This window comes from Arachis stenosperma, chromosome 9 (genome assembly GCF_014773155.1).
Source record: "Arachis stenosperma cultivar V10309 chromosome 9, arast.V10309.gnm1.PFL2, whole genome shotgun sequence".
NCBI classification, from domain to species: Eukaryota; Viridiplantae; Streptophyta; class Magnoliopsida; order Fabales; family Fabaceae; genus Arachis; species Arachis stenosperma.
Genome location: NC_080385.1, coordinates 16476596 through 16502346, shown reverse-complemented (window position 1 = coordinate 16502346; position 25751 = coordinate 16476596). Strand labels below are relative to the sequence as shown.

At 34.7% G+C, this 25751-nt stretch overlaps 2 protein-coding genes across 2 annotated transcripts; one reads left to right on the top strand and one right to left on the bottom strand.

Annotated features, from left to right (window-relative positions):
• Positions 1-423: 423 nt before the first annotated feature.
• Positions 424-4571, bottom strand: LOC130951405 (protein EMSY-LIKE 1). Its single transcript, XM_057880053.1, has 10 exons — positions 4164-4571; positions 3364-3529; positions 3159-3268; positions 2932-3049; positions 2488-2718; positions 2171-2239; positions 1474-1713; positions 1312-1380; positions 1147-1210; positions 424-705 (listed from the first exon to the last, which is right to left on the bottom strand). Exons 2-10 carry the CDS (start codon positions 3448-3450, stop codon positions 656-658), a joined length of 1038 nt encoding a protein of 345 aa, XP_057736036.1. The 5' UTR covers positions 3451-3529; positions 4164-4571; the 3' UTR covers positions 424-655.
• A 14158-nt stretch (positions 4572-18729) lies between these two features.
• LOC130947796 (uncharacterized) lies at positions 18730-20244 on the top strand. Its single transcript, XM_057876501.1, has one exon. It carries the CDS (start codon positions 18851-18853, stop codon positions 19982-19984), a length of 1134 nt encoding a protein of 377 aa, XP_057732484.1. The 5' UTR covers positions 18730-18850; the 3' UTR covers positions 19985-20244.
• Positions 20245-25751: the final 5507 nt, after the last annotated feature.

Sequence of the window (25751 nt, the reverse complement as noted above, 5' to 3'; positions counted from 1 at the left end):
TACCCGGAGGACTCACTATATTTATTATTTGTTTTTTCTTCTCTAAATAAAAATCTAATTTTAGTGCACTGTCAATAATGTAATACAACATCAGAAAAAATAACTACTCTATAAAACACTTAAAACTGTCAATACATCAAAATTAAACTCCTCTAAATAAGTACATAAAGATAAGCCAGTTTATTTCAATTCAAAACCAGCCCACACCCGTTTATGTTTAGTTCATGTCAGTTTAATAACTGGTTCATTCAGACCAATTTTCGAACCAAATCAATTTTCTAGTTGAAACAGCCATGCCAATCAAGATTTCAACAACAATGCATACATCGAACCCCTTTTTTTCTTTTGCATTCTTTTACACTTGCATGAACATTGAATATGTGCCTAATAATGTTAGTATCTATATTTCTGAATCCTGATTGTCACTGAGGACAAAACTGGCACATACAAGCACCTTTCAGTGACAAGTGTCAGGGAAAGGTTAAAATAAATACATGATAGACAAAGTGCATCAGCATCATCATCTTGGTTACTCGATCCATCTAAAGTCCTACAAGTGCATACAATTTGACTTTTGCCACAAGACTTCATGCGAGAAAAAGATTTATGTTCAAAAGACTTTTGCTCCAACATGCAACCAGTTTCTGTGCTGTCTTCAACCTCTGTCCATTGATTCAATTTGTCCATGTATGTACGGTTCTCCCTCTGTAAACAAGGCAAATAATGAAATAGTTACACAGATTACAGCCATAATAACAATTCTTAGTAAGCATGCAACAAAGATCAATCTGCGCTACCTAATCCCAAACCTTAGTATCAAACAAAAAGCTTCAAACACCCAACAATACTTTAAGAAGCCCAATCATTTGTTACTTCTGTACCCCAACATTTTACTGATCCAAAACATAAGAGATAGTAGCGTACACCACACATAACTTCTGTTTAAATTATCTCAACTAATTTATTTTTTTCATAGAGAAGACAAGAGAATCACCAAAGCAAGATGCTAGGACCTTTTTTCTTGTGAATCATACCAGAATAAATTGATCAAACCTAGTTAATTTTTATTATTGAATAGAAAAGAAAAGGAACGGGTTTGAGAATGCAACAGTATGCTGCAATAATATGTAGACATCTAATTACTACCACTTTGGCCTTCAGATGCATCTGCAATCCTTGAAATTGCGTCCACGAGTGCCTGCTCATGCTCCTGTAAAAAAACAATAAATACAGTAAATACAGTGATGAGGATAGCAACCATACACGGTGACAATGTAAAGAAGGAAAATGCTAGACGGTTGGTGATCACACTTTCAGCATTTTCTTTGCCTTCTCAAGCTCCACTGAATCAGGAGGACTTGCAGCGAAAACCCTTTCAACCTGATAAAACATCACTATTGTTGATAAGTAATAGAGTTTCCCTATTTTTCTCATCATAGCATACTGACTGCTACAGCATATCTAAAAACCTACCTCTTTAACTAGTGATTCTGTATTCAGCAACTCAATGTCATCCAAAACTCTCTTTCCAACACCATTTTGTCGCGGGAGAAATTCTTTTCTGAGCTGCTTAGGTCCTCTCCCTCTTCCTGCGCCTAAAGAATCACCACCACGACTAAAGAACTTTTTAACTCCACGACCTTGCCCACTACTTCCAATTCTACGGTGTATACCAGGATCTTCACCATCCCATCGTATATCCTCAGGAGAGATCTGCAGGTGATTGTCTTTAACACAAAAGATCTTCTCTAACAAATACACATCCACTAAGTCACTAGCTACATATACATCTTTGGATGGAAATGGTGAAATCATTTTTGTCGTTTTATTTATTTATATCAGTAAATTTTAACATAATAAAAGTATGATCTATCCTGCTACTCTTCAAACATTTTTCTCATTCTCCTTTTGGTGCATAAGACTTAGCTCTCAAATTTATTGTAAAGATAGAAAGCATCAATTAAAAATATCAATAACAAAGAACAATAACAACAATAGGACTGTGGTGGTGGTTGTCATCTTCGAAAGTACAACTTTGATAATAATATCAACTGGTTCAATGTCTCTCCTTTTCATTAACGAATTTTCACTATTGCTTTACACGTAAACCATTCAAGGCTGATTAGTAATGCTCAATGCTCATATAAAACAAATCAAAAGAAACAATTACCTCTTTGAGATCAACCCATTCCCAAGTCTCATTTGCCGTACGAATATCATAAACCAGAGCATGCCGACCCTGCAAAGAAAAAAATATGTATATCTTAAAAGATTGATAATTTAACCAAGAAAATTATTCAAAACAACCTGATTTGCACTTACAGGATTTGGTACTAATCATAATTAATCATAGTTTTCTATGATATCTTACATGTGGAAGCATTAGACTTGTCCACTTAATTCACCTTAAAAAAGGAACTGAAACTAACCATGAGAAACCTATGCATTAAAAACTAAGGACATTTACAACTATTAAAACAAACATACATCGGTATGACTGTAATCAGTTATAACAGCCTCATAGAAGTGGTTGTCTTCAGGCCATCTAGTCCAAACTTTCTTCCCGATCAATGGATCAAAACCTGCGGCCTCGGAAGGTACATTAGATGCAAGAGCATTCGAAGAGCTGCGGCTCATGAAATGCCTAGCCCCAGTGGCTCCAGCAGAAGGATAAGGCCCAGGCCTCCCCAAAGACGGAGTAGGCAACGATTGACCACCCTGTGCCAAAATTTTTAGAAAATACAAAACCAAACAGATGTCAAGTCATTATTTTTTTCTATGCATTTCTCTAGTAATGAAGATAATTGCAATTCAATTATTCAGCTTTTAGCCTCTGGTTCATAATACCTCCTACAATTGCAGTTGTTAATTTGAACATAGAAACAGTGCTGTTAAAGTCAACATAATATATTATACAAGAAAAAGTGGTACCGAATGGGATGTCTTTAGCTTTTTGGGAGCAGAAATACTTGGACTGGGTAAAACGTCATGAATAGGTTGAGATGTGCTGCGCCTTGCAGGTTGGTAAAGTCCAGTTTGTCTCCATTCACTGATTGTATTTTCATCACATAACATTGTAAAACAATTTAATCAATTAAATTCTGTGTCTCACTATATGCATTGCAACAACATTGCGGCTGTTCAACTAATTACAATACCGTATCCGGTGGATAATTTCATCAGCGTTAACCCTATTAAGAAGTTCTCTGTGTTCATCGTCAGAAACCCTCAACTCCTTCCTAAGCTCAGTTATCAAACCTTCCTTCTCCTGATTCATATATAATATATTGTTAATATATTTCCAAAGCTAGAAAATGCAAAGATAATAAAACAGATTTTGAAAATTAAATGAGGTATATATACCCAAGTAAGAGCATCAGATTGTGCTTTGAAAGCACGTAAGACAGCAGAATAAGCTTCCTGCTCTAATTGATGAATTTGAGCCTCCATCTCACTATACTATCAAGAGTGCGGAATAGAAGCTACAGCAAATTTCCCATTGCCAGCAAAACCACTGCTGCTCAGAATTCTGTTTAGATTTGAAGGAAAAAGATGGTCACTGGCAACAAAAGTTAATGAAAAAAGGATTTTGCAGATAGGTAAACATTGATGATGTGAATGAAAATTTCCAATTTCCGATTTTAATCCACTAAATATTAGGGTTCTTATAATGTGAGAGATAGACAGAGAGAGTAGGGATGGCAATGGGGTGCCAAACTCATTTTTCTCGTAAGATCAGGAAGATATACCCGCCCATCAAAACATTAAATCAACACAAGATCAAGCATAAAGCACAATTTGAAACCAAATTCAGCAACACATTAGTTATCCTTCAATTCAAACAGTAAACAAATTCAACAATAAACCACAAAAGAGGGCGTGGTCCTTCAATTCTTTAATCTTCATCACATTTCGATTCTCCATCACCATAACTTGTTGGATACTCATGTTTTACAACTAAAACTAAAGTGTGATAAAAGAAAAAACCAGCGCAAGCTCAGCGTCGGAACAGAAAGGATTCAATTGCAAGAGAAACCCTAAATCAGAACACAACGTAAAAGATTCAATGGAACAATGAAATCAGCACAAGAATCACAATGGCAGGGTTAGGGCTAGGGACAGGGAAGGGACGAATTGTGGCTGAGAGGGAGGCGGAGGCCTACCTGAACTGACGGCGACGAGAACAAGAAGTAAAAGCAGAGCAGAATCAGCGAGAAGAAGCATAGAAACGAGTATGGTGACGAGAATCAGCAACGCCGACGAGCTCCAACGAGAGGAGAAACTCAAGCAGGACAGAATTCACGGCGAGAGTTCAGAGAGCAGAAACGATACAAACGAGCTTCGGCGAGCGGTGACAAACCTCCGGCGCGGGGAGAAGAAGCAGCGACGGCAGAGCAGAAACCTCTCTCGGTCCTTCCAACGAAGCAAGGGCGGTGGCAGACTGGCACTGCGACGGGGTTGGAAAGGCGAGTGAGAGGAGAAAGGGAAGAGAGAGAGAGGCTGAGACGCTGGACACGAGAAACCCTAAACGGCTAAACCGAACGAAACGACACTACCAGCGGCTTATCAGTCAGACAGTAACGGTCCTGTTAACCCGCCTTTATTATTATTATTATTATTATTAGGTTTAATTACTCATCTACTCTATTGGTCCTGTAGTTTCGCAAAATGTTTAATTAGGTTCTTATATTTTTTTCCTTTTTTAATTGAATTCTTACATCTTTTTTTAAGAGGAATGCTAGGGGTCAGCAATTTTGGTGTTTTGTAACCATCAATTGGCCATCAATAGTGTTTTTAATAGTGTGAGATTACATCTAATGGTATCTAATGGTGGGAGATCTATCACTTTTATTTTGATGGTTAAGTGCTGGCCAAAAAATACAAAAGTTGCTGGCCCCTAGACTTTTTCTTTTTTTAATTAGGTCTCTTTTGACAGTAATTAACTTAATTGTATGAAAATCTAATTTAAAAAAATAGTACACGAACCAAATAAAAGAAAAAAATATAAGGACCCAATTAAAAAAAATTGGTACAAATACTCAATTAAAAAAAATATAGAGACCTAATTAAAAATTTTACAAAATTATAAAAATCAATAAAATAATTAAATATTATTATTATTATTATTTTAAACATTATTTTTATTAAAAATGGAGTGAATCCTCATCTCGGTCACAGTCTCTCAGACAATTTTTTTGAAGAACTATCAACAGAAATTATTTTTTTAATATGGAAATGGAGATAATATTTTTGTTGAATATTGATATTTAAAGTGTATTATAGTATTATGGAACTCATTCAATACCTCCCACATGTTGCACCACGCCCCCACGTGTTGGCCAATACGCTGCCACGTGTCCAACACGCCCCCCACGTGTTGGCCAGGATGCTGACATGTGTCCAACACGCCCCCACGTGTTGCACCACGCCCCCACGTGTTGCATCACGCCCCCCACGTGTTGACTTTTTACCTACAAAATCCACTCATCTGTAATTATACCAAATAATCCCATTTCCCAAAAAAACACCAATATTTCTTCCATATAAAAAAAAATCAGCCGACCCTCTCATAAAAAAAAATATCTTTTTTGGTATTTGATATTTAATTTCATGATATTGATTAAATCATTTGTCAATAATTCTATTCAAAATATATTTATGTGACACATTAATTATTAATATATCTTTCATTTAATTTTTATAAGTAAAAATAATTTAAAAATTACAAATATTTCTTAATTTTACACAATAAATTTAGTTAATGTATTTACAAAAGTAATAAAAAAATTAAACGATCTTGACAATTATCCTTAAAAGACAACGAGACTACTAACAAAAAAAAATTTGTCAATCTTAGTTGGTTCTTAATGGATAAATCAACAGTTTAACATATCATGTAGGCTTATTCCATTAATAGAGATAGAAAATATTGATAAATAGACTAATCAGTCTCATAAAAATAAATATCAGGGACCAAAAAAAATATTTTTTGTTGAGAGCCTTGTTATCTTTCAAGATAATTACCATGAACCATTTAGAATTTTTTCTTAAATATTTGTTTATCGGTACTTCTACTTTTTCAGTTAATTAGTAAAAAAGACCATTTTTTTCTCGTGAACGAGTTAAATTTAAAATTTAATTTTAACTTACTTTTGATATAATTAATAATTTTACGTGCATCTAAGCATGTAATACTATGTCAGCAAAATAATAATTCTTTATATTAAGCAATCATCCGAAAAGATTAGATATAATTAAATAATTTTATAAAATATTTTATACTGTAGACATATTGAAATTAGCTCTTTAATTTAATTTTATATAATCATTATTTCAAATTTATTTTTATAAAGTTATCTAATATATAAATATAAAAGAAAAAAATTGTGAATAAACCTATATATAATAAAAAAAAGTTTCTCGCATTTGTTTATTACATAATTTTATGGGCAAGTTACTAAAATAAATTGTTTAAAAATTAATATTATCGAAATACAACTTTTAAACATTGTACTTGTAAATGTAACTTTCATATTACTATAGAAATAGCTATAGGAGTATAATGGATTAGAATTTGTACGCAAACCACAATTGAGATGCAACGATTTACGTTGAATTATGTAAAAACAGAAACCGCTACACCCCTCTAACAATTTCTTCATGAATCTAAAATAGGCAAAAACCGCGATACCCCTACGCTCTTCCAACTTCACTCTCATCATCCGTCACTGTCTTAATAGCTTTGTACACACCCTCTCAGCTAAAAAACCCATCATCTTCACCTTTTTCCACTTTAACCCCAACCTTTAATTTTCTAGTCATCATCCTTGCATTCATAATATAATCAGATCCCAAACGTGGTAAGAGCATAATCTGACACGTGTTCACAAGAGCCTCCGTTATGGAAGCTGAATCACAATGTGTTATGAAGCATTCAACAGAAGGGTGCTCCAAAACTAATTGTTGCTGTACCCATCCACCGTACACAACTTCTCTCTTCAACTCTTTTTTTAAACCTTTCTAGTAACGCTTCTTCAATTAAGCCATGATTTTGTCCAAATCTATGTCAAGTGGCTCTGGCAAAAAAAGTCTTAAAAGCAAACATGGCTTTTCAAGAACAGTTTCAATGTAATCAGCAAAATGCCCATCGATTTGTCTGCAACCTTTGAATTATATTGCATCCTCCAGCTTTGTACCAGTGTAGAACCGATCGTATAAACAAACACCGCTTCCAAACTTAATATTGTTTCTTGATTCAACTAGGAAACGAATTTCATGTATAAAATTTGAAGAAATAATATCATCATTAGGCGCGGTTTAAGACTATTTCAGATTCATGAAAAAACTGCTTGAGGGGTGTAGCTGTTTTTACTTTTACGCAATCCAACATAAATCGCTGCACTCCAATCGCGGTTAATGTACAAATCCTAATCTACTATACCCCTAGAGCAATTTCTATAGTAATATGAAAATTGTATTTGAGTATGTAATATTTAAAAGTTGTATTTCAGTAATATTGATTTTTAAACAATTTATTTTGGTAATTTGTCCTAATTTTATTATATAAGGATGGTAAATGTTAGAATATATTAAAATCAATTAGCATTTATTATAATTATTTAACATATCTGAATATTTATTATATATAAGATATTACGTATTTATTATTTTGATTCTCTTAACACCTATAAATACACTTTTATATTGTATCATTCCAAACAACTTGAATAGACAAAAAAATCTTTTTTTTTATTGTTCTCTCTTACCCTTTCTAACATGGTATCAGAGTAATGGTATCCTGCTTGAGGAAGATAAGTTGATTTTCTTCTGGTGAAATCACCGTACTTTTAATACTTTTCTTTCTCTTTTGTCAATGCTTTAATACTTTTCACATCTCACCGATTAGCTCATTCACTACTTATCTATTCTCATGGAGAAACCATATATTTTTCATCACCTTCCGATAGTTTGTCATCTCTTCGCACTTTGTCACTTTTCAGCAGTTCGTCATCTTTTTAATAGTTTTTCGACAGTTGGCCACTTTTGCGCATTTTCATTGTCTTCCTCTCTGATTAGTCTCAGTTGCATATCCATAGGTCCTAATCTAATGCTTAATCTTGTACAGATTCGCATAAACAAATTAGTTAGAGATGACCAACACAAGCAATTACTATTTATTAGTTTCGTCTACTTTTTCTTGTGGTATTTCTGTTTGCGCTTTCTTCTGGCAGTTTAGTCTACATTTTCTTCCGACAATTCTGTCTGTGCTTCCTTCCGACAGTTCCATCTGCACTTCTTTTTGGCAGTTCCATCTGCGCTTTCTTCTGGCAGTTCCATCTGTACCCGTTCATTTTTTTCTTTATTTTGTTGTTTTAATAAGTTTCAAACTCAAGTTGTTACTTGAGTTTGAAGGAAAATGTTAAAATATATTAAGATCAATTAGCATTTATTAGAATTATTTAAAATATCTGAATATTTATTATATATAGGATATTACGTCTTTATTATTTTTATTCTCTTAGTAATTATAAATATCATTTTATATTATATCATTTCATAGATACACAAATTATTTTTTTATTGTTCTCTCCTACCCTTTCTAACAGTAAATAAGTATGTCTGTCTCGTCTAGTTAAAATTCACAAATAAACGCGATAGACTAACCTATTTCACTTAAAAAGACGTTTGAAAATTCTATTTTATCATTTTTTTTTGTCCACCAAAAAAATTATATTTTTTGCTTTGAAAAATTTTTAAAATTTTTTAAAGTTAATTAAAAAGAAAAAATAAAATTCATACTTTGATAACCATTTTTTTTAATAAAATAGCCAAAAGACAAAAGACAAAAAAAAACTAAACTAGATTGAAAACTATTACGCTTAAGTAAGCTGATGGCTTAAGGGTGATATATTTTAGGCTTGAAAGCATAGTTATGTTGGACAAGCATGTGAATTATTTTTTAAATGGTTTTCTATCTTATAACATAAGTATTTGCTAATCTCTCTATTTTGGGTTATGTAAGATCTACCAATACCTCATTTTTCTTCGTAGCCTTCTGAAGGCTCAATACACCATGGAAAATGGGTGGTCTTTTAGCTCCATGATGGATCTTCTTTACTTTGGTATTGTTATTGGTCTGATTTAGGATTGTGGTGACAAAAGTTTTTTTATGTCTTAGATTCACATCTTTGTATAGAAGATATTTGAGATTTTGATCGTTGGAATTTAATTAGTCTTTGCTCTTAGATTCCATAAGTTTGGTAATCTTCTTGTAACAATAGTATATGGTCGTAATTATGAAACAAATACAAACAGATGAGAGTAAAAAGATAATACTAGTGAATGATATTCTAGTGAAACTAGTTATAAGTTATAATTAGGATTAAGTAAGATTTGGTGGCGAATTTTTTTTATTTTTAATCTTTTTTGCATACAAAATCGTTGTTAAGGTTTAACTTGATTTTAAGATCGTCCTTATCTTAGGAACCAAAATCGTATGGAGGTAATAACAAAAGTGGAGGGATTTGGATCTTCTAAAGTTTAAATTTCACTTTAGAGAGTAAAGTGTGATCTCTCGCCATTGATTTTATAGGTGGGACCAATAATAAATATGAAAGAGAAACTATTCAAGGGTAGAAGATCACACTTTACTCTCTAAAGTGAAATTCAAACTTTAGAGGATCCAAATCCAAAGTGGAGATAGAGGTGGATCGTGAACAATTTCTTTTTCTTCTTTTTTCCTTTCTCCTTCGTATGAGTAGAAACACTCTCTTTCTCTTTTTATTTTTTATTTTTTTGTTATGGGTAATTTTGTACAAAATTTTAATATTTAAGTAAAAAGGACGATTTTAAAACTTGGTTTTAAATTTTAAGGACGATTTTGTATGCAAACCTAAAATTGGGTTGCTTTTGGGCCTAGATGTGAGGTCCAAACTCCTTTACGGGTAGTGCTCGACTTGTGTGAATGCCGAGGGGCTGCCGTCCGAGTTCCTCGTGAAGAGGTGAGGGATGATACCTACAAGAGACTCCGATGTTTAAATTAGCAAGGGTTTAAGCAGGTTTTTTTTATGTGTAGATTAGATTCAAATATACCTAAAGAGTGTTTGGTATTTATAAATGTAGAGTCAATAACTTCTGTAAGATAGTTTCACTTTTGGTGGTGGATAACTACCCCTTTTTATTAGGAATTTGATAAGATCTTTCTTCTGGAAGTAGGTGAGAGATAATAGGAATTAGTTATGAATAGAATTGCTCCCTATAATGCTTCTCCTGGCCTCTTTGAGGTCAGATATGTATTGGTTGTACTTGGGCTTCTTTTTTTGGGCTTGACTTATGTGTTGAGTCAGGGTATGAACAATATCTCTATTTGAGACTGAGCTTTTATATTTGGTCAGATTCAAGAAAAATAAGTCGGTCAAGCATTTTTTATTTAGTTTCATCTTATCGGGTTAGCCGCCTTTTTATAGGTCGAAAACATGACATGATTTTTTAAACTTCAAACATCACACTTTTTCATATTCTTTTGACATGTGGTGTACGGTTATGTTAGTAACTATGTGCGTTCTTTAAATGAGGGGGTGGTTTTACCATTTTGCCTCTTGGGTCTTATAAATACTCTCCATTTTTTCTTTCTTTTTTTTCGTTTCTTCTTCTTCCCAGATGGTTATTTGTTCCATTTTTTTTCAATCTTTTCATCTTCTCCTATGAATCTCATTTTTTTTCTTTCAAAATTTGTTCCCATTTGAGACTTTGAAGGGAGTCGTTTGGAGCTTTCTTGAAAAGAAATGCTCGTGTTTTTGCTACTCATCTTTCCTCCTTCATTGAACAAAGGTTGGCTTCTTATTTTCTATTTTTACACCTATTTGGATACAAACTTGTCTTTGGTGGTATCTTTTATTTTGGAAGTAGAAAAACTTGTTGTTTCTGGTGTTGAATTTTCCATGAAAAATTAGTTTCTTTATATGCTGATGCTTACTGTTATTGCTTTACTGTTTGCACGTTGGTGTGTTGGTTTGTCCTTCGTAATGCCCCTAAATGGTGTTGCTTTCTGGTTTCTAGAGGCAACGTCATTTTCTTTTTCCACAATGTGTTTTGCTTGCCTCAGTTTTTGGTTTGTCCTTGCATCTTCTTGACTTTGTTTTTTGTTCTTGATAAAAAATTCGAATTCTTTTTTGTTTCCACCGATTTGTAGTAATAATTTTCCTTTTATTAAAATATAGGTGTAGCTTCTATATGTCTCGTTCAGTTGTTCTAAGAATGTCGACTAAAGCTCCTGAGGAGTTGCTAGAATTGGTAGATATTTCTATTCTTTCTATCGTTTCGGTAGTTGATAACGAGTATATAGAAGCTTCTCGTAGACATCGTAAGATATGTAGAGACCAAGAGGATGAGGAGAAGTATGAGATAGTTGTCCCTGATCCTGAGGACTGTATCTGTTTTCCCTGACTTAACAGGTCAGAAGATCACTTTATGCTTTTGTATGATTGTCTCTTTACTCGACTTGGGGTTTCCTTTTTCTTTTCTGACTTCAAAATTAAGATTCTCAAAATTTGTAAAGTTGCTCCTTCCCAGGTCCATTCAAATTCGTGGGGTTTTTTGAAAGTTTACCAACTTATGAGCCGAGAACTTGCTTTACCAATTTCCTCCATGATATTCTTTTATTTGTTTCAACTCATAAAACCTTTTAGTTCTGTCAACCAACAGTGAGTTTCATTCTGAGCTATACAAGTTCGAATTTTTTTTCATTTTTGATGAATCTTTCTATAATTTCAAAAATTACTATTTCAAAGTATGAGCTACTGAGAATACCCGACCTTTTAGGGAGGATGGTAAACCCCTTTTTAACTTGTACTGGGCAAAGGTATCTACCATTGATAAGTATGACTTGGAAGATTTGGATGAGCTGGAAGAGGTTGTAGTGAAATTTTTGCAAGAAGATTGGGGACGGGCTCCAAATCTCGACACAAAGAAGTTCCTACTCAGGAAACTGAGTTATATTCGTATCGAATTAGGTAGTTTACTTGTCTTCTACAAATGTTTGTCTCTGACCTGAGTTGTGTTGCTTTTATCTGATTTCTTCTAATTTCTTTTTTGTAGAAAAAATGAGTAGTGGTTCGAAGGCTTATCAAAAAGTTCAACAAGCCAAGAAGAACGCCAAAGCTTGGGGTATTTAATTGCAAAACTCGAGGAATCGGACACCCCCTCTCCTAATAAATTGGACTCAAGTACTTCCTCGCTTGGTATGTCGTTATTCGATATTCCCCCTTCTGATTCTCAAAGCGTACCCCCGTGCCTTCTTTTTTAGAGTCAAACCCCCCAAAACAAAAGACATCGGAATCGGGGTCCTCTAAATTGGTTAGTCTATGATACTGGTTTTGACATGGTGGAATTTTGTGAGAAGCACATCCTCCCTCATAGCTTTATAGCTATGTATGATATCTCTTTACAAAATCACTTGAAGATCCTCATTTGAGGTAGTATCCAGACGGCTAGGATATGCTCCGTTCTATTGAAGGAGTTGGAAAAACTCCTTTTGGTGACACTCAGCGAATATTGTCTGATTTGTAAGTTGAAGTGCCATCCTTGAGAGAGACAAAAAGGAGCTAGAGGGGAAAAAGGGGTGCTTGAGTCCGACCTTTCAAAATCTCGGAAAAAAGCAAAACAAGCTGAGGCTGCTTGTGCTATGGTCGAAGGCTTGAAGAAGAAGGCCGAAGAGAGTTATACCCGAGTTTATGGGGAGAATTTGGACTTAAAAGATGAGGTAAATTGGTTAAAGGAACAGTATTCCAAGTTGGAGGAGTCTGTCGTTGAAGGAATGGACGAGATGATGAAAAATCTGAGGGCTTAGCTTCGGATTATTGTTCTCGAGGTAGACTTTTCTCACCTTAACCCCGACATGATCATCATTGATGGGAAAATTGTTCAGTTACCAAAGGAAGGGGACATTCCCATGCCTGACTTGAAGGCCTCGAGTGAGTCGACTAGGGAAACCTCCCAGCCTTTGGAAGACGTTCCTCCTATCCGTCCTAAGGAGAACGTTCTGACTTCTTTACCTCAACCCGAAAATGCTACCAATGTGGCCTCTGATTATCAGAATCCTCTTATTGGACATGTCTAATTGTTCTTGATGTCCCAACCTTGGGGTTTTTCTGAAAATAATGTATTTTTTGTAATAGAAGTAGTTATGGATACTCTTTAAGTAGTTTTTGTTTGAACTTTTAGATCCTTAAAGATTTGTTTTGAACAACAAATTTTACTACATCTTTTGCTTATGAACGCTTTGTTATTGAAGTTATTTTCTTAAGTTTTTTACCTCTGAATTCATTTCGAATTTTCATAAGGTAACAACTTTTATGATGACTCTTATTCCATTTTAAAAACCGGGTGTCCGACCTTTTATAGGTTGGTCATTTTTAACTTAAGTTATTTGTGGGATACGTTTTAGGACCTTTCTTGGACCAACTTAGTCATCGTTTATCTGAGTTATGGTCATGATCAGCGTACATAACTTCTTTACACTAACTTGAACCTCGTCGCTTTATCTTGCCGACCATATAGGTCGGGCAATGATTTTCGCGTTTTTTCGAGCTTAAGTTAGTACGTGTCGTAGGATAAATAATTAAATTTTTGAAAGATGAATAACTTATTAAGAAATACTTTACAAATGCTTTTGTTACTAAGAGTTTCTAAACTCCAAACCCTTATCCCTCATTACGATGCCTCGTTAAAATCCCCTTTAGAAAAATCCTTTTTGGGAAAAAATCATGAAGTCGAAAAAAAAAGAGTACATCAAGGAACAAGGTTCACTTCTAGCTATAATATCTTTTTATATTGCATGTGTGCTGATGCGGATTTTCACAACCCACACTACTAACCGGTAAGTGCACTGGGTCGTACCAAGTAATACCTTACGTGAGTAAGGGTCGATCCCACGAGGATTGATGGATCAAGCAACAATAGCGTTTGATAGGATTAGTTAGGCAAGCAAAAAATGGTTTTGAGATATTCAAAGAGCATTAAACAGCAAATTTGGACTATTAAAGACAGGCAGATAAATAAGTTGAGAATAAAGTATTGAGAAAGCAGTTAAGGTTCAAGAGTTATCTATTTTCCGGATTAACTTTTATTACCAATTAATTTAATCATACAAAATTTAATTTTATGGCAACTATATGTGACTAGACTCTAATTCCTTAGACCTTCCTAGTCTCCTCTAAAATTTATTAATTGCCAATTCCTTGGTCTATTAATTCCAATTAGAGGGTGATTATCAATTTCTAGTTTATATGCCAAAAGAACCTAATTATCCACAAATAAGGGGATTATATATCACGTACCCGTTAAATACAAACAATTAAAAATTCAGTATAATATGTTTTCAAGCTGTTGTTCAAGTAAAGAGTTTTTCCAAGTTTTACAAGAACTCAATTAGAACATGGGTCATACTTCCGTTTCACCCAATATTCATAAGATAAAGAACGAAAACAATTATTGAAATATAAATCAAGACATGAATTAAATTAAAAAGATCAAACGAATCAATCCATGAAGATAGACAGAGCTCCTCACCTTAACAATGGAGGATTAGTTGCTCATGGTTCAGAGAAGAAAAATAAGGGTTCTGGTAACAATGTGTGTCCCTGTCTAAATGTACAGAGTTCCTAATTATCACCAATCCCCAATAATTTAAAATCTAATTATCTAATAATTAAAAATAATATCTTTTCCTAAAAGATAAGATTTGAATTCAAATTCGAATTAATTAACAGATCTTCAGTTGATGGGTGGGGACCACTTGATTTGTCCATTCTGCAGCTTCTAATATGTGTTTTCTAGGTTAGAAACTGGGTCAAAACGCGGCCCAAAATACACGCCAGCGATTTCTGTAATTTCTACAGATCGCGCACGTCACGCGTACGCGTCAGTCACGCGGACGCGTCGGTCATGCGAACGCGTCACTGAGCAAATCTTCAAATCACGCGTACGCATCGCCGTGGAGACTTCCAGATCACGCGCACGCGTCAGGCACGCGTGCGCGTCGCTTCTCACAGCTATCTCCTTTGATTCTTGTGCTGCAGAAACTCCGTCAAATTCCGCCGAATGCTACCTGAAATAGATAAAATTGTCCAAGACTCAAAATAGCATCCATAGTGGCTAAAATATAATAAATTCTTAATTAAACTCAATAATTTAAGTGCAAATTCACTAGGAAAAGATAGACAAGATGCTCACGCATCATGTGCCATGACCTAGGGAGCTCGGTTCCTTGTAAGTCAGACACTTTGTAGTAGCTTTTTTCCAAGACTTCAGTAATCTTGAAAGGACCTTTCTAATTTGTTGCAAGTTTGCCTTCACCCGACTTCTTTACTTTGATGTCATTCCTTATTAGAACGAGGTCGTTTGCGGCAAAGCTTCTTCTAATAACCTTCTTGTTGTATCTTGTGTACATCCTTTATTTTAGTGCTGCCACTCAGACTTCTAGGAGGAAATTGAGCTCATCCTTCTGAGTTTAGATGTTTTCCACTTCATCATAGAATCCTACCCTTGGACTTTGTTCATTTACCTCACTTGGTATCATGACTTCTATTCCATAAGCAAGTCAGAATGGAGATTCTCCAGTTGTAGAATAAGGAGTTGTCCGATATGCCCACAGAATTTGCGGGAGTTCTTCGGCCCATGCTTTTTTTTGCCTCTTGTAATCTCTTCTTTAGTCCCACCAATATAACTTTGTTTGCTACTTCTGCTTGTCCATTGGTTTGAGGGTGTTCTACCGACGTGAATTGATGCATAATTTTGAGACTTGCCACTAAACTTCTGAAGGTCGAGTTGGTAAACTAAGTACCATTATCGGTGGTAATAGAATAGGGCACCCAAAATCAAGTGATAATATTTTTGTACAAGAATTTCTAATTTCTTTGAGCTGTAATTATAGATACTGGCTCTACTTTGATCCACTTGGTGAAGTAGTCAACCCCAACAATGAGGTATTTTACCTGCCTGGATGCTTGAGAAAAATGTCCGAGCAAGTCTAGACTTCATTTTGCAAAAGGCCATAGTGATGTTATACTAATAAGTTCTTCGGGAGGAGCTACATGAAAGTTAGTATGTATTTGACAAGGTGGACACTTTTTAACAAAGTCAGTGGCATCTTTTTGTAATGTCGACCAAAAGAAACTGGTTGGATCCCTTTTTTAGCAAGTGATCAAGTTTCGAGATGATTTCTGCAGATGCCGCTATGAATTTCTTCTAAGATTTCTTCAATTCTGCAAGTTGGGATACATTTTAGTAAGAGTGTGAATATTCCTCTTCTATAGAGGACTTTATGCTCCAAAGTGTAATTTTGTGCCTCTCTTATGAGTCTTCTAACTTCTTTTGCTCCTTAGGTTGGATATCGAATTTTAGGTATTCGATAATTGGAGTCATCCATCCTAGATTTAAGTTGAAAATTGTTAAAGTGTCCGACCTCTCTTCTTCCGTAAGATAGTTTCACTTTTGGTGGTGGGTAACTAACACTTTTTGTTAGGAATTTGATAAGATCTTTCTTTTAAAAGTAGGTGAGAGATAATAGGAATTAGTTATGAATAGAATTGCTCTTTGTAACTCGTCTCCCGTCCTCTTTAAGGTCGGATATGTATTGGTTGTACTTGGGCTTCTTTATTTTGGGCCTGGTTTATGTGTTGGGTCAAGGTATGAATAGGGACGAAAAAATTTTTTAACCTATACCTTAGGAACCAAAATTGTACTTAACCTTATAACTAATTACTGACTATGCATAGAATACACATTTTGACTCTAAACATAAGGTCAGTTTGAGTAAATAACTTAATTAAGTATTTTTGGAAAAAGAAATCCAAAATAGTTTAAAAAAAACATAAGAACTTATATTAAAAATAATTTATAAATAAGTTATTTTGTATTTGAATCTTTGTCATAGATATACTTGTTTTAAACTTATTTTAACAAGTAAGAGTGATAAAATAGCTTTTAAAAAAGAGAGAAGTCAAATATTTTGACTTCTACAAGAGCTCTTAAATAACTTTCCAAAAAGTTAAAAACATATTTTAAAACCTGTATCAAATAATATTAGCGTGACTTTTTATAAGTTAAAAGTCCAAAAAAATAGCTTTCGAAACTTCTCAAACAGACTCTTAAAGTGAATTTGGTGTCTATTTTGTTTTGAGGAGGTGAAGTTATTCATCTCACTCTTATTTCAAAAACTCATTCTTATTTTTAGCTAATTGTGATTTTTTTGAGAAAAAAACGGAAAGAAAAGAAATGGAAGGAAAGGAAATTAAAAAGAAAATAATTATTTTTTATTGTTTAGTTGAGAAAAAAATAGAAAAAAATAGTTGAATAGTATAAAAAAATAGATAAGACCTACAATTTTTTCCTCTTTCAAATATTGAAAAAAAATAGAAAATTTCTTATCTTTCTCTACATCCAATATTATTCTTTTTTTAATATATTTTATAATAAAAAAGTAAAATTATTTTTTATAATATTATTTTTATTTTTCTTTAATCTAAACACATCTAAAAAAAATAATTTATCCGATTTATTTCTTTTTTTTCTACCTTTTTTTTTTATTTTTTTTTCCAACCAAACATAGATAGACTTAGGGGTGTTCATTACTAGGCCTGGCCCGGTTTCGAACATTTTAGAGACTAATTTGTTGTGATTTTACCAGGTCTAAGATTAGGTAAGGATCTCAAAAATAGATTCGATCATTATTTCGGGTTGACTTCGGGTCAAGACGAACTCGACTTCACCCAGTTTATGTGCACCCTAAGAGAACTAAAAAAAATATATGTTTTAAATTAAATTCAATATTATGTTGTATTAATTATAAGCTTATTGTTTTATTTTTAATCACACTTGTTGAATTAGAAAATAGATCAAAGAAGCATCAAATTAGAATTTATGGACAAATTCAAGTTCAAATATGAATATCAACATTTTGATAACAAGTTTTTTTTTTTATAAATAAGTACATCATAAATAAGTTTTTTTATAAATTATTATTAAAATTTTAAAGACCCGATTTTTATCCGATTTAGATCCGGTATAGTTGTGACCAAAAAATATTTAAGTTTTATCAGGTTTATAACTGAATTAAGATCTAAAAAATAGACCCAATGTATATTTAAAAATTAGAATAAATCTGATTTTACTGAACGACCCCTAACCAGACCTTTCAAGTGCTCACAATATGTCAAAGTAAAAATAAAGTTCTATTCTATTCTTGATTGTGTGAAAATTGTCCTACTTAGCAGGCCTTTGGTCCTCACTCTTAAATATTTTCTCAACGATAATCCGTGTATTTGGATTTGTTCTTTTTATTCATACATGTAATAAACTTTGTTTCATTATATGTATTTGGTAAGTTTGAATATAATAGTTAAATAGAATTTTTAATGATAAATATTTTGATTTTTGTTATATAAGGTATATGAACAGTGTAATATATTTAGTGAGTTTTATATTAGATTTGTTTGACAATATATTATAGTATTAACTAAAATTAGCTGTTATAGACATAGTGTTAGTTTTTTGTATTATTTATTATAAATAAATATGATTAATCCGTTACCGATCTCTTTATCATTTAAAATATATGGTTTCAAAATTGGCTGAACCGAAACTAGAAATGGTCCCTTTTGGTTTTTGGTTACCTATGTTAGAATATTACAAGCTATATTATATAAGAGCGCACTTATAAAGTAGCAAAAATAGAAAAGAAGGGAAATAAGTAACCCCTATCCCCCAATTCTCCGTCTCTCTCTCTCTGTGTTAGTTGCTCTCGGCGCCGCTACCGATCTTGGCACTTCTCACTTTTCACTACCCACCAAGAATGAAGGCTTCGCTGAAATTCCGCGAAGAACAGAAGCCCTTATTAAGGGCCAAAGTGCCACTAAATATCTTAGGTATGCCCTTCCAATCTGGGATCGTAGCCGGCGACTCCAAAGAACTAACCCTAAACCTCGGAACCTTCTTCGACTCTGGCCCTTCCATTAGGCTCTCCTACAGACCCAACGATTCTCTTAACCCTTTCTCTCTCGTTGTCAAGACTGGAACCGGACCCTTCGGTTCCCCGTTGTCCAGCTCAATGCTCATGAGCTGCGAGTTCAACTTGCTACCTAATCGCCTTACCGGCAACCGGAACAACGTAACTAGCCCTCTTTTCATGCTTCATTTCAAACCTCGATTTGGGGATTTCTCGTTCAAGAAATCGCAGTCCTCGATTTTCGATAAGAAAGGTTTTGCCGGCGGTGTTGTTGTTGGTGGCGGCGGTGCTGGCTCTGACGACGACGGTTCGATTGAGGTTGTGGATTCGCCGGCGAAGGTGGCGGCAGAGATTGGGGGTTTTGGGGGATACGGCGGCGGCAAGGTTCCGATCTTGGGAGGGGGATCTCAGGCAGCCGGAGCGATTGCGGGGATGTTCTCCGGCATGGAGGTGTCGGCGAGGACGACCCTGCCGGTGAGGGGGCGTGCAGCATTAAAGTTTCGGTGGGGAGTTAGGGTTCCTGCGGAGATGAAGGTAGGTGAGGGAAAAACGACAAGTGGATTTGCGTTTCGGAATGTGCCGTTTTTGGTGATGGATAAGATTGGAATTGAGCATATGGTTGACGGTGGTGGCGGCCGCGGTGGCAATTTGAGGGATGTAAAGGGGAAGGGGAACGGTGAATTGAGTTTTCCGACGAGTGGGGATGTGGCGGAGGCGTGTTTGACGGTGAAGAGGCAGCTGGAGGTTCTTCAAGCTGAGAACGGGTTGCTGAGGAACGCTGTGGAGGATCTCCGGCGAGAAATTGCAGGCACTGGAGGAGGAGGTTTTGAATTTGGAAGGAATGGAATGAAAGGGAAGAATACTGATCCCAGAAAGAGTGAGAAGAAATCTTCCGATTTCAATGGTTTTCCTGGAAAATCAAATGAAGCTGATGCCAGTGCAGAATTGAAGAAGGCGTTTATTGGAGCCACTTCACCTTAAAAAAAAAACACTGCCCAAATAATTCGGCACTTCTAAGATGGTGCTGCTAAATTTTTTGGTGTCTTAATCATATATTTGGCTAAAATGTTATTAGAATTCCATGCTATTTTTGCTATAGGTTTTTTAATTTTTTAGTTCCCGGTCTATTAGATTGAACTTCTAGTTATCCCCAATGTTTTGATTTTGGTTGATTATGTAATTAGTGAGGCTTTTTGGTGTTTGTAAATTACTAAATAAGTATGAATTAAGTTCTGTCTTAATCAGCTTTCAGGTTTGTTTTTTTGCCAGTTCATTCTTCTTTTAGATTATTCGAATTTCTGCAATAACAGAGGGAAATTATTTCAATTTGAATTGGTGTGTTACATTTGAAATTCAAATATTCGAATTAGATTTTGAATTTATTGTTAGTTCATACTTGAGACAACCAGATATGCTATTGCCAGCTAGATGCCAATTAGGGGGTAATAATTGACAAATATAAAATCTGGTACAATGGTGATAACTCTTCTAAGATTTTCAGTTACAATGGTAATAACTCTTCGAATACGTCTAATTATTACTAATTGATTGACCTATCAAATCCATTTCTCATACCATTGTGGTTCTCAAACAATAATATTACACATTTAGATTCTTTTGTTAATTAAATCGTTGGTCTAATATATAAAAAATTAATTATAACTAAATATTATTTTAAGTTTTATTATTTAACTTAATTAAACAATTTATAAAAGAGATTTTAATGTGTAACATTATTCGTTTTTAAATGCATGACTATTTTTTTCATGTCATTTTATGATGTTACTAAACCCACAATTCATAATTTTGGAATAGGTTGAGATACTAAAATCGTTTTTGATATTTTATTATATTAACCAAAATAGTTTGTTAATAAAAAAAAAATCTTTAAAATATTTTACTAGTGACAAATAACTTTTATATTTAACATATTATTTATACCTTTGATATAAAATTTTAAAAAAATCTTTGGAGAATTATTTAAAAATTTACATAAAAAAACTAAAATTCGATCACTTGCAAAATGGAAGAGGAGGCATGCAGATTTCTGCAACTCGCTTCTAGCATGCGCAAGTGCCACATATAATTTGGAGTTCAATTTCATTTTGCAAGATCTTTCACTACATTTGGTTGTAAATTGCCGAAATATCACTTCATAGTTCATACCAAATTTGGGTTTAGTAATATTTACGTTTGATAAATTAAATTAAAAGTGATTTTTAATAAACATAAGAAATAACAATTGTAATTAGTAAAATAACTTTTAAAATTTAAAAATATTATAATAGATATAAATATAAGAACTAAATTTAAAAATTAATTAATATATAAAGTTATATTAGACTTTTTAATTTTGATAACTTTAAGTCAATTTTAAAAATTTCACCTTAAATGCTTTTAAAAATACTCATATCTTTTAAAAACTACAAACAATATGTATGATTTTTCAACGCCATTGCAGCTTGCAGGAAGATGCTATCTTTGTTGTTGTTATCTCTTCTTGATGCAACGAATAGAGTCCAAGCTCCTTCCATTAATTTATGATTTGGATCAAGCAAGGGTGCGATTGGGTCAAGTCCGAATAGGTCTCTCTGACAGCGTCTCCTCCGCACGAAGGTTGATGAGCGGATAATTTATACGCTTTTTGGCATTGTTTTGAGTATGTTTTTAGTATGTTTTAGTTAATTTTTATTATATTCTTATTAGTTTTTATTTAAAATTCACTTTTCTAGACTTTACTATGAGTTTGTGTGTTTTTCTGTGATTTCAGGTATTTTCTGGCTGAAATTGAGGGACCTGAGCAAAAATTTGATTCAGAGGCTGAAAAAGGACTGCAGATGCTGTTGGATTCTGACCTTCCTGCACTCGAAGTGGATTTTCTGGAGCTACTGAAACCCAATTGGCGCGCTCTCAATTGCGTTGGAAAGTAGACATCCTGGGCTTTCCAGCAATGTATAATAGTTCATACTTTGCCCGTGATTTGATGGCCCAAACCGGCGTTGCAAATCAGCTTCAGAATTCCCGGCGTTTAATGCCGGAACTGGCACAAAATTGGAGTTAAACGCCCAAACTGGCATAAAAGCTGGCGTTTAACTCCAGAAAAAGTCTCTACACATAAAAGCTTCAATGCTTAGCCCAAGCACACACCAAGTGGACCCCGGAAGTGGATTTTTACGTCATTTACTCATTTCTGTATACCCTAGGTTACTAGTTCACTATTAATAGGATCTTTTGACATTGTATCTTCACCTGATGACACTTTACACGTTTCTCATTGTATCTTCTACATCATGAGTCTCTAAACCCCATGGTTGGGGGTGAGGAGCTCTGCTGTGTCTTGATGGATTAATGCAATTACTACTGTTTTTCATTCAATCACGCTTGCTTCTATTCTAAGATATCACTTGTTCCTAAACCTGATGAATGTGATGATCCGTGACACTCATCATCATTCTCACCTATGAACGTGTGCCTGACAACCACCTCTGTTCTACCTTAGATTGAGTGGATATCTCTTGGATTCCTTAATCAGAATCTTCGTGGTATAAGCTAGAATTGATGGCGGCATTCAAGAGAATCCGGAAGGTCTAAACCTTGTCTGTGGTATTCTGAGTAGGATTCAAGGTTTGAATGACTGTGACGAGCTTCAAACTCCTGAGGGCTGGGCGTTAGTGACATACGCAAAAGAATCACTGGATTCTATTCCAACCTGATTGAGAACCGACAGATGAATAGCCGTGCTGTGACAGAGCGCGTTGAACATTTTCACTGAGAGGATGGAAGGTAACCATTGACAACGGTGAAACCCTACATACAGCTTGCCATGGAAGGAGCCTTGCGTGCTTGAAGAAGAAGACAGTAGGAAAGCAGAGATTCAGAAGATAGAGCATCTCCAAAACCTCAACCTGTTCTCCATTACTGCAAAACAAGTAATTATTTCATGTTCTTCCACTTTTCACAATTAAACCTGAGAATTATTGATATCCTGACTAAGAGTTACAAGATAACCATAGCTTGCTTCAAGCCGACAATCTCTGTGGGATCGACCCTTACTCACGTAAGGTATTACTTGGACGACCCAGTGCACTTGCTGGTTAGTTGTGCGGGATTGCAAAAGTGTGATTGCAATTTCGTGCACCAAGTTTTTGGCGCCGTTGCCGGGGATTGTTCGAGTTTGGACAACTGACGGTTCATCTTGTTGCTTAGATTAGGACTGTTTTATTTTTGTTGGTTTAGAGTCTTTTATTTGAGTTTATTTTCATATTTTAAGTTTGGTGTCAATTGCATGCTTTTGTTTTCTTTTAAATTTTCGAATTTGCATGTTCTTAGTCCTTTCTTGATCCTAAAAAAATTCTAAGTTTGGTGTCTTCTTTGTGTTTTCCTTTAAATTTTCAAAAATTTGTGTTTGATTTTCTAAAAATTTTAAGTTTGGTGTCATTTTGTTGTTTTTCTCTTTTCTCATTTCAAAAATCAAATCTTTTTCAAAATAATTTTCAATCATATCTTTTCAATTGCTAATCCCAAAATCTTTTTTTTAATTAACTAATTGATTTAGTTTTCAATCTGCTTTGATCTTATTTTCTTTTAGTTTTCGAAATTTTATTTATTTTCCATTTATTTTATTTTATTTTTTTCGGTCACTTTTAGTTAAAAAAAAATATTACTTTACTTGTGAATCCATATCATATTCCCTTTCTCCATCATGGACCTAAGTGGAATTGAGCAGTCCAGAAGGACTCTGGGGTCATATGCTAACCCCATTACAGCTGCATATGGGAGTAGCATCTGTATACCTCCCATTAAAGCAAGCAGCTTTGAGCTAAATCCTCAACTCATTATCATGGTGCAGCAAAATTGCCAGTATTTCGGTCTTCCACAAGAAGAACCTACTGAGTTTCTGGCACAATTCTTACAAATTGCTGACACATTACGTGATAAAGAGGTAGATCAGGATGTCTACAGATTATTACTGTTTCCATTTTCTGTAAAAGATCAAGCTAAGAGGTGGTTGAATAACCAACCCACAGCAAGCATAAAAACATGGAGACAGTTATCAGACAAATTTCTGAATCAATTTTACCCTCCAAAAAGGATGACACAGCTAAGGCTGGACATCCAAGGCTTTAAACAAGAGGATAATGAATCCCTTTATAATGCCTAGGAGAGGTATAGAGGTATGCTAAGAAAATGCCCCTCTGAAATATTTTCAGAGTGGGTACAGTTAGACATCTTCTACTATGGGCTTACAGAAAAAGCTCAGATGTCTCTAGACCACTCAGCTGGTGGATCTATACATATGAGGAAGACGATTGAAGAAGCTCAAGAGCTTATAGATACTGTTGCTAGAAATCAACATTTGTACTCTAGTAATGAGTCCTCTACAAAAGAAGAAGTTATGGCAGTAGCCACTGATCCTAATCCTCAAGAACAGATGGCTGAGCTTAATCAGCAATTACACCTGATGACAAAACAGTTAGCAAAATTTAAAGAGATGCTCCAAGAAACTAAAATTGCTAACAAGAACATAGAGTCACAGTTGAATCAGGCAAAACAGCAGTTATCTAAACAGATAACAGAAGAATGCCAAGCAGTTCAACTAAGGAGTGGGAAGACATTGAATAACACTGCTCAAAGTAGCAAAAAGCCAATAAAGGAACAATTGACAGAGGATAACCAAACCACTGTCCAAAATCCCTCTGAAGATAGTAAGAGCCCAGAGAGGAATACTCTTGGCGTTCAAACGCCAGAAAGGGGGGAAAAGCTGGCATTAAACGCCCATTCCTTGCCCAATTCTGGTGTTCAAACGCCAGAAAAGGGGGAAAAGTTGGCGTTAAACGCCCATTCCTCACCCAATCCTGGCGTTCAAACGCCAATGAGGAATCAGACACCTGAGAGTGCTAATAGTAACCCCTCTAAAAAGGCTTCTTCAACCACCTCTGTAGGGAATAAACCTACAGCAACTAAGGTTGAAGAATATAAAGCCAAGATGCCTTATCCTCAGAAACTCCGCCAAGTGGAATAGGATAAACAATTTGCCCACTTTGCAGACTATCTAAGGACTCTTGAAATAAAGATTCCGTTTGCAGAGGCACTTGAGCAAATACCTTCTTATGCTAAGTTCATGAAAGAGATCTTAAGTCATAAGAAGGATTGGAGAGAAACTGAAAAAGTGTTTCTCACTGAAGAATGCAGTGCAGTCATTCTGAAAAGCTTACCAGAGAAGCTTAAAGACCCTGGAAGCTTTATGATACCATGCACATTAGAGGGTACTTGTACCAAGAAAGCTCTATGTGATCTTGGGGCAAGTATCAACCTAATATCTGCATCCACTATCAGAAAGCTTGGCTTGACTGAAGAAGTCAAACCAACCCGAATATGCCTCCAATTGGCTGATGGCTCCATTAAATATCCATTAGGCATAATTGAGGACATGATTGTCAAGGTTGGGCCATTTGTCTTTCCCACTGACTTTGTAGTGCTGGAAATGGAGGAGCACAAGAGTGCAACTCTCATTCTAGGAAGACCTTTCCTAGCAACTGGACGAACCCTCATTGACGTCCAAAAAGGGAAATTAACTCTGAGAGTCAATGAGGATGAGTTCAAGTTGAATGTTGTCAAAGCTATGCAGCATCCAGACATATCAAATGACTGCATGAGTGCTGATATTATTGACTCTTTGGTGGAGGAGGTCAATATGACTGAAAGTCTCGAATCAGAGCTAGAGGACATCTTTAAAGATGTTCAGCCT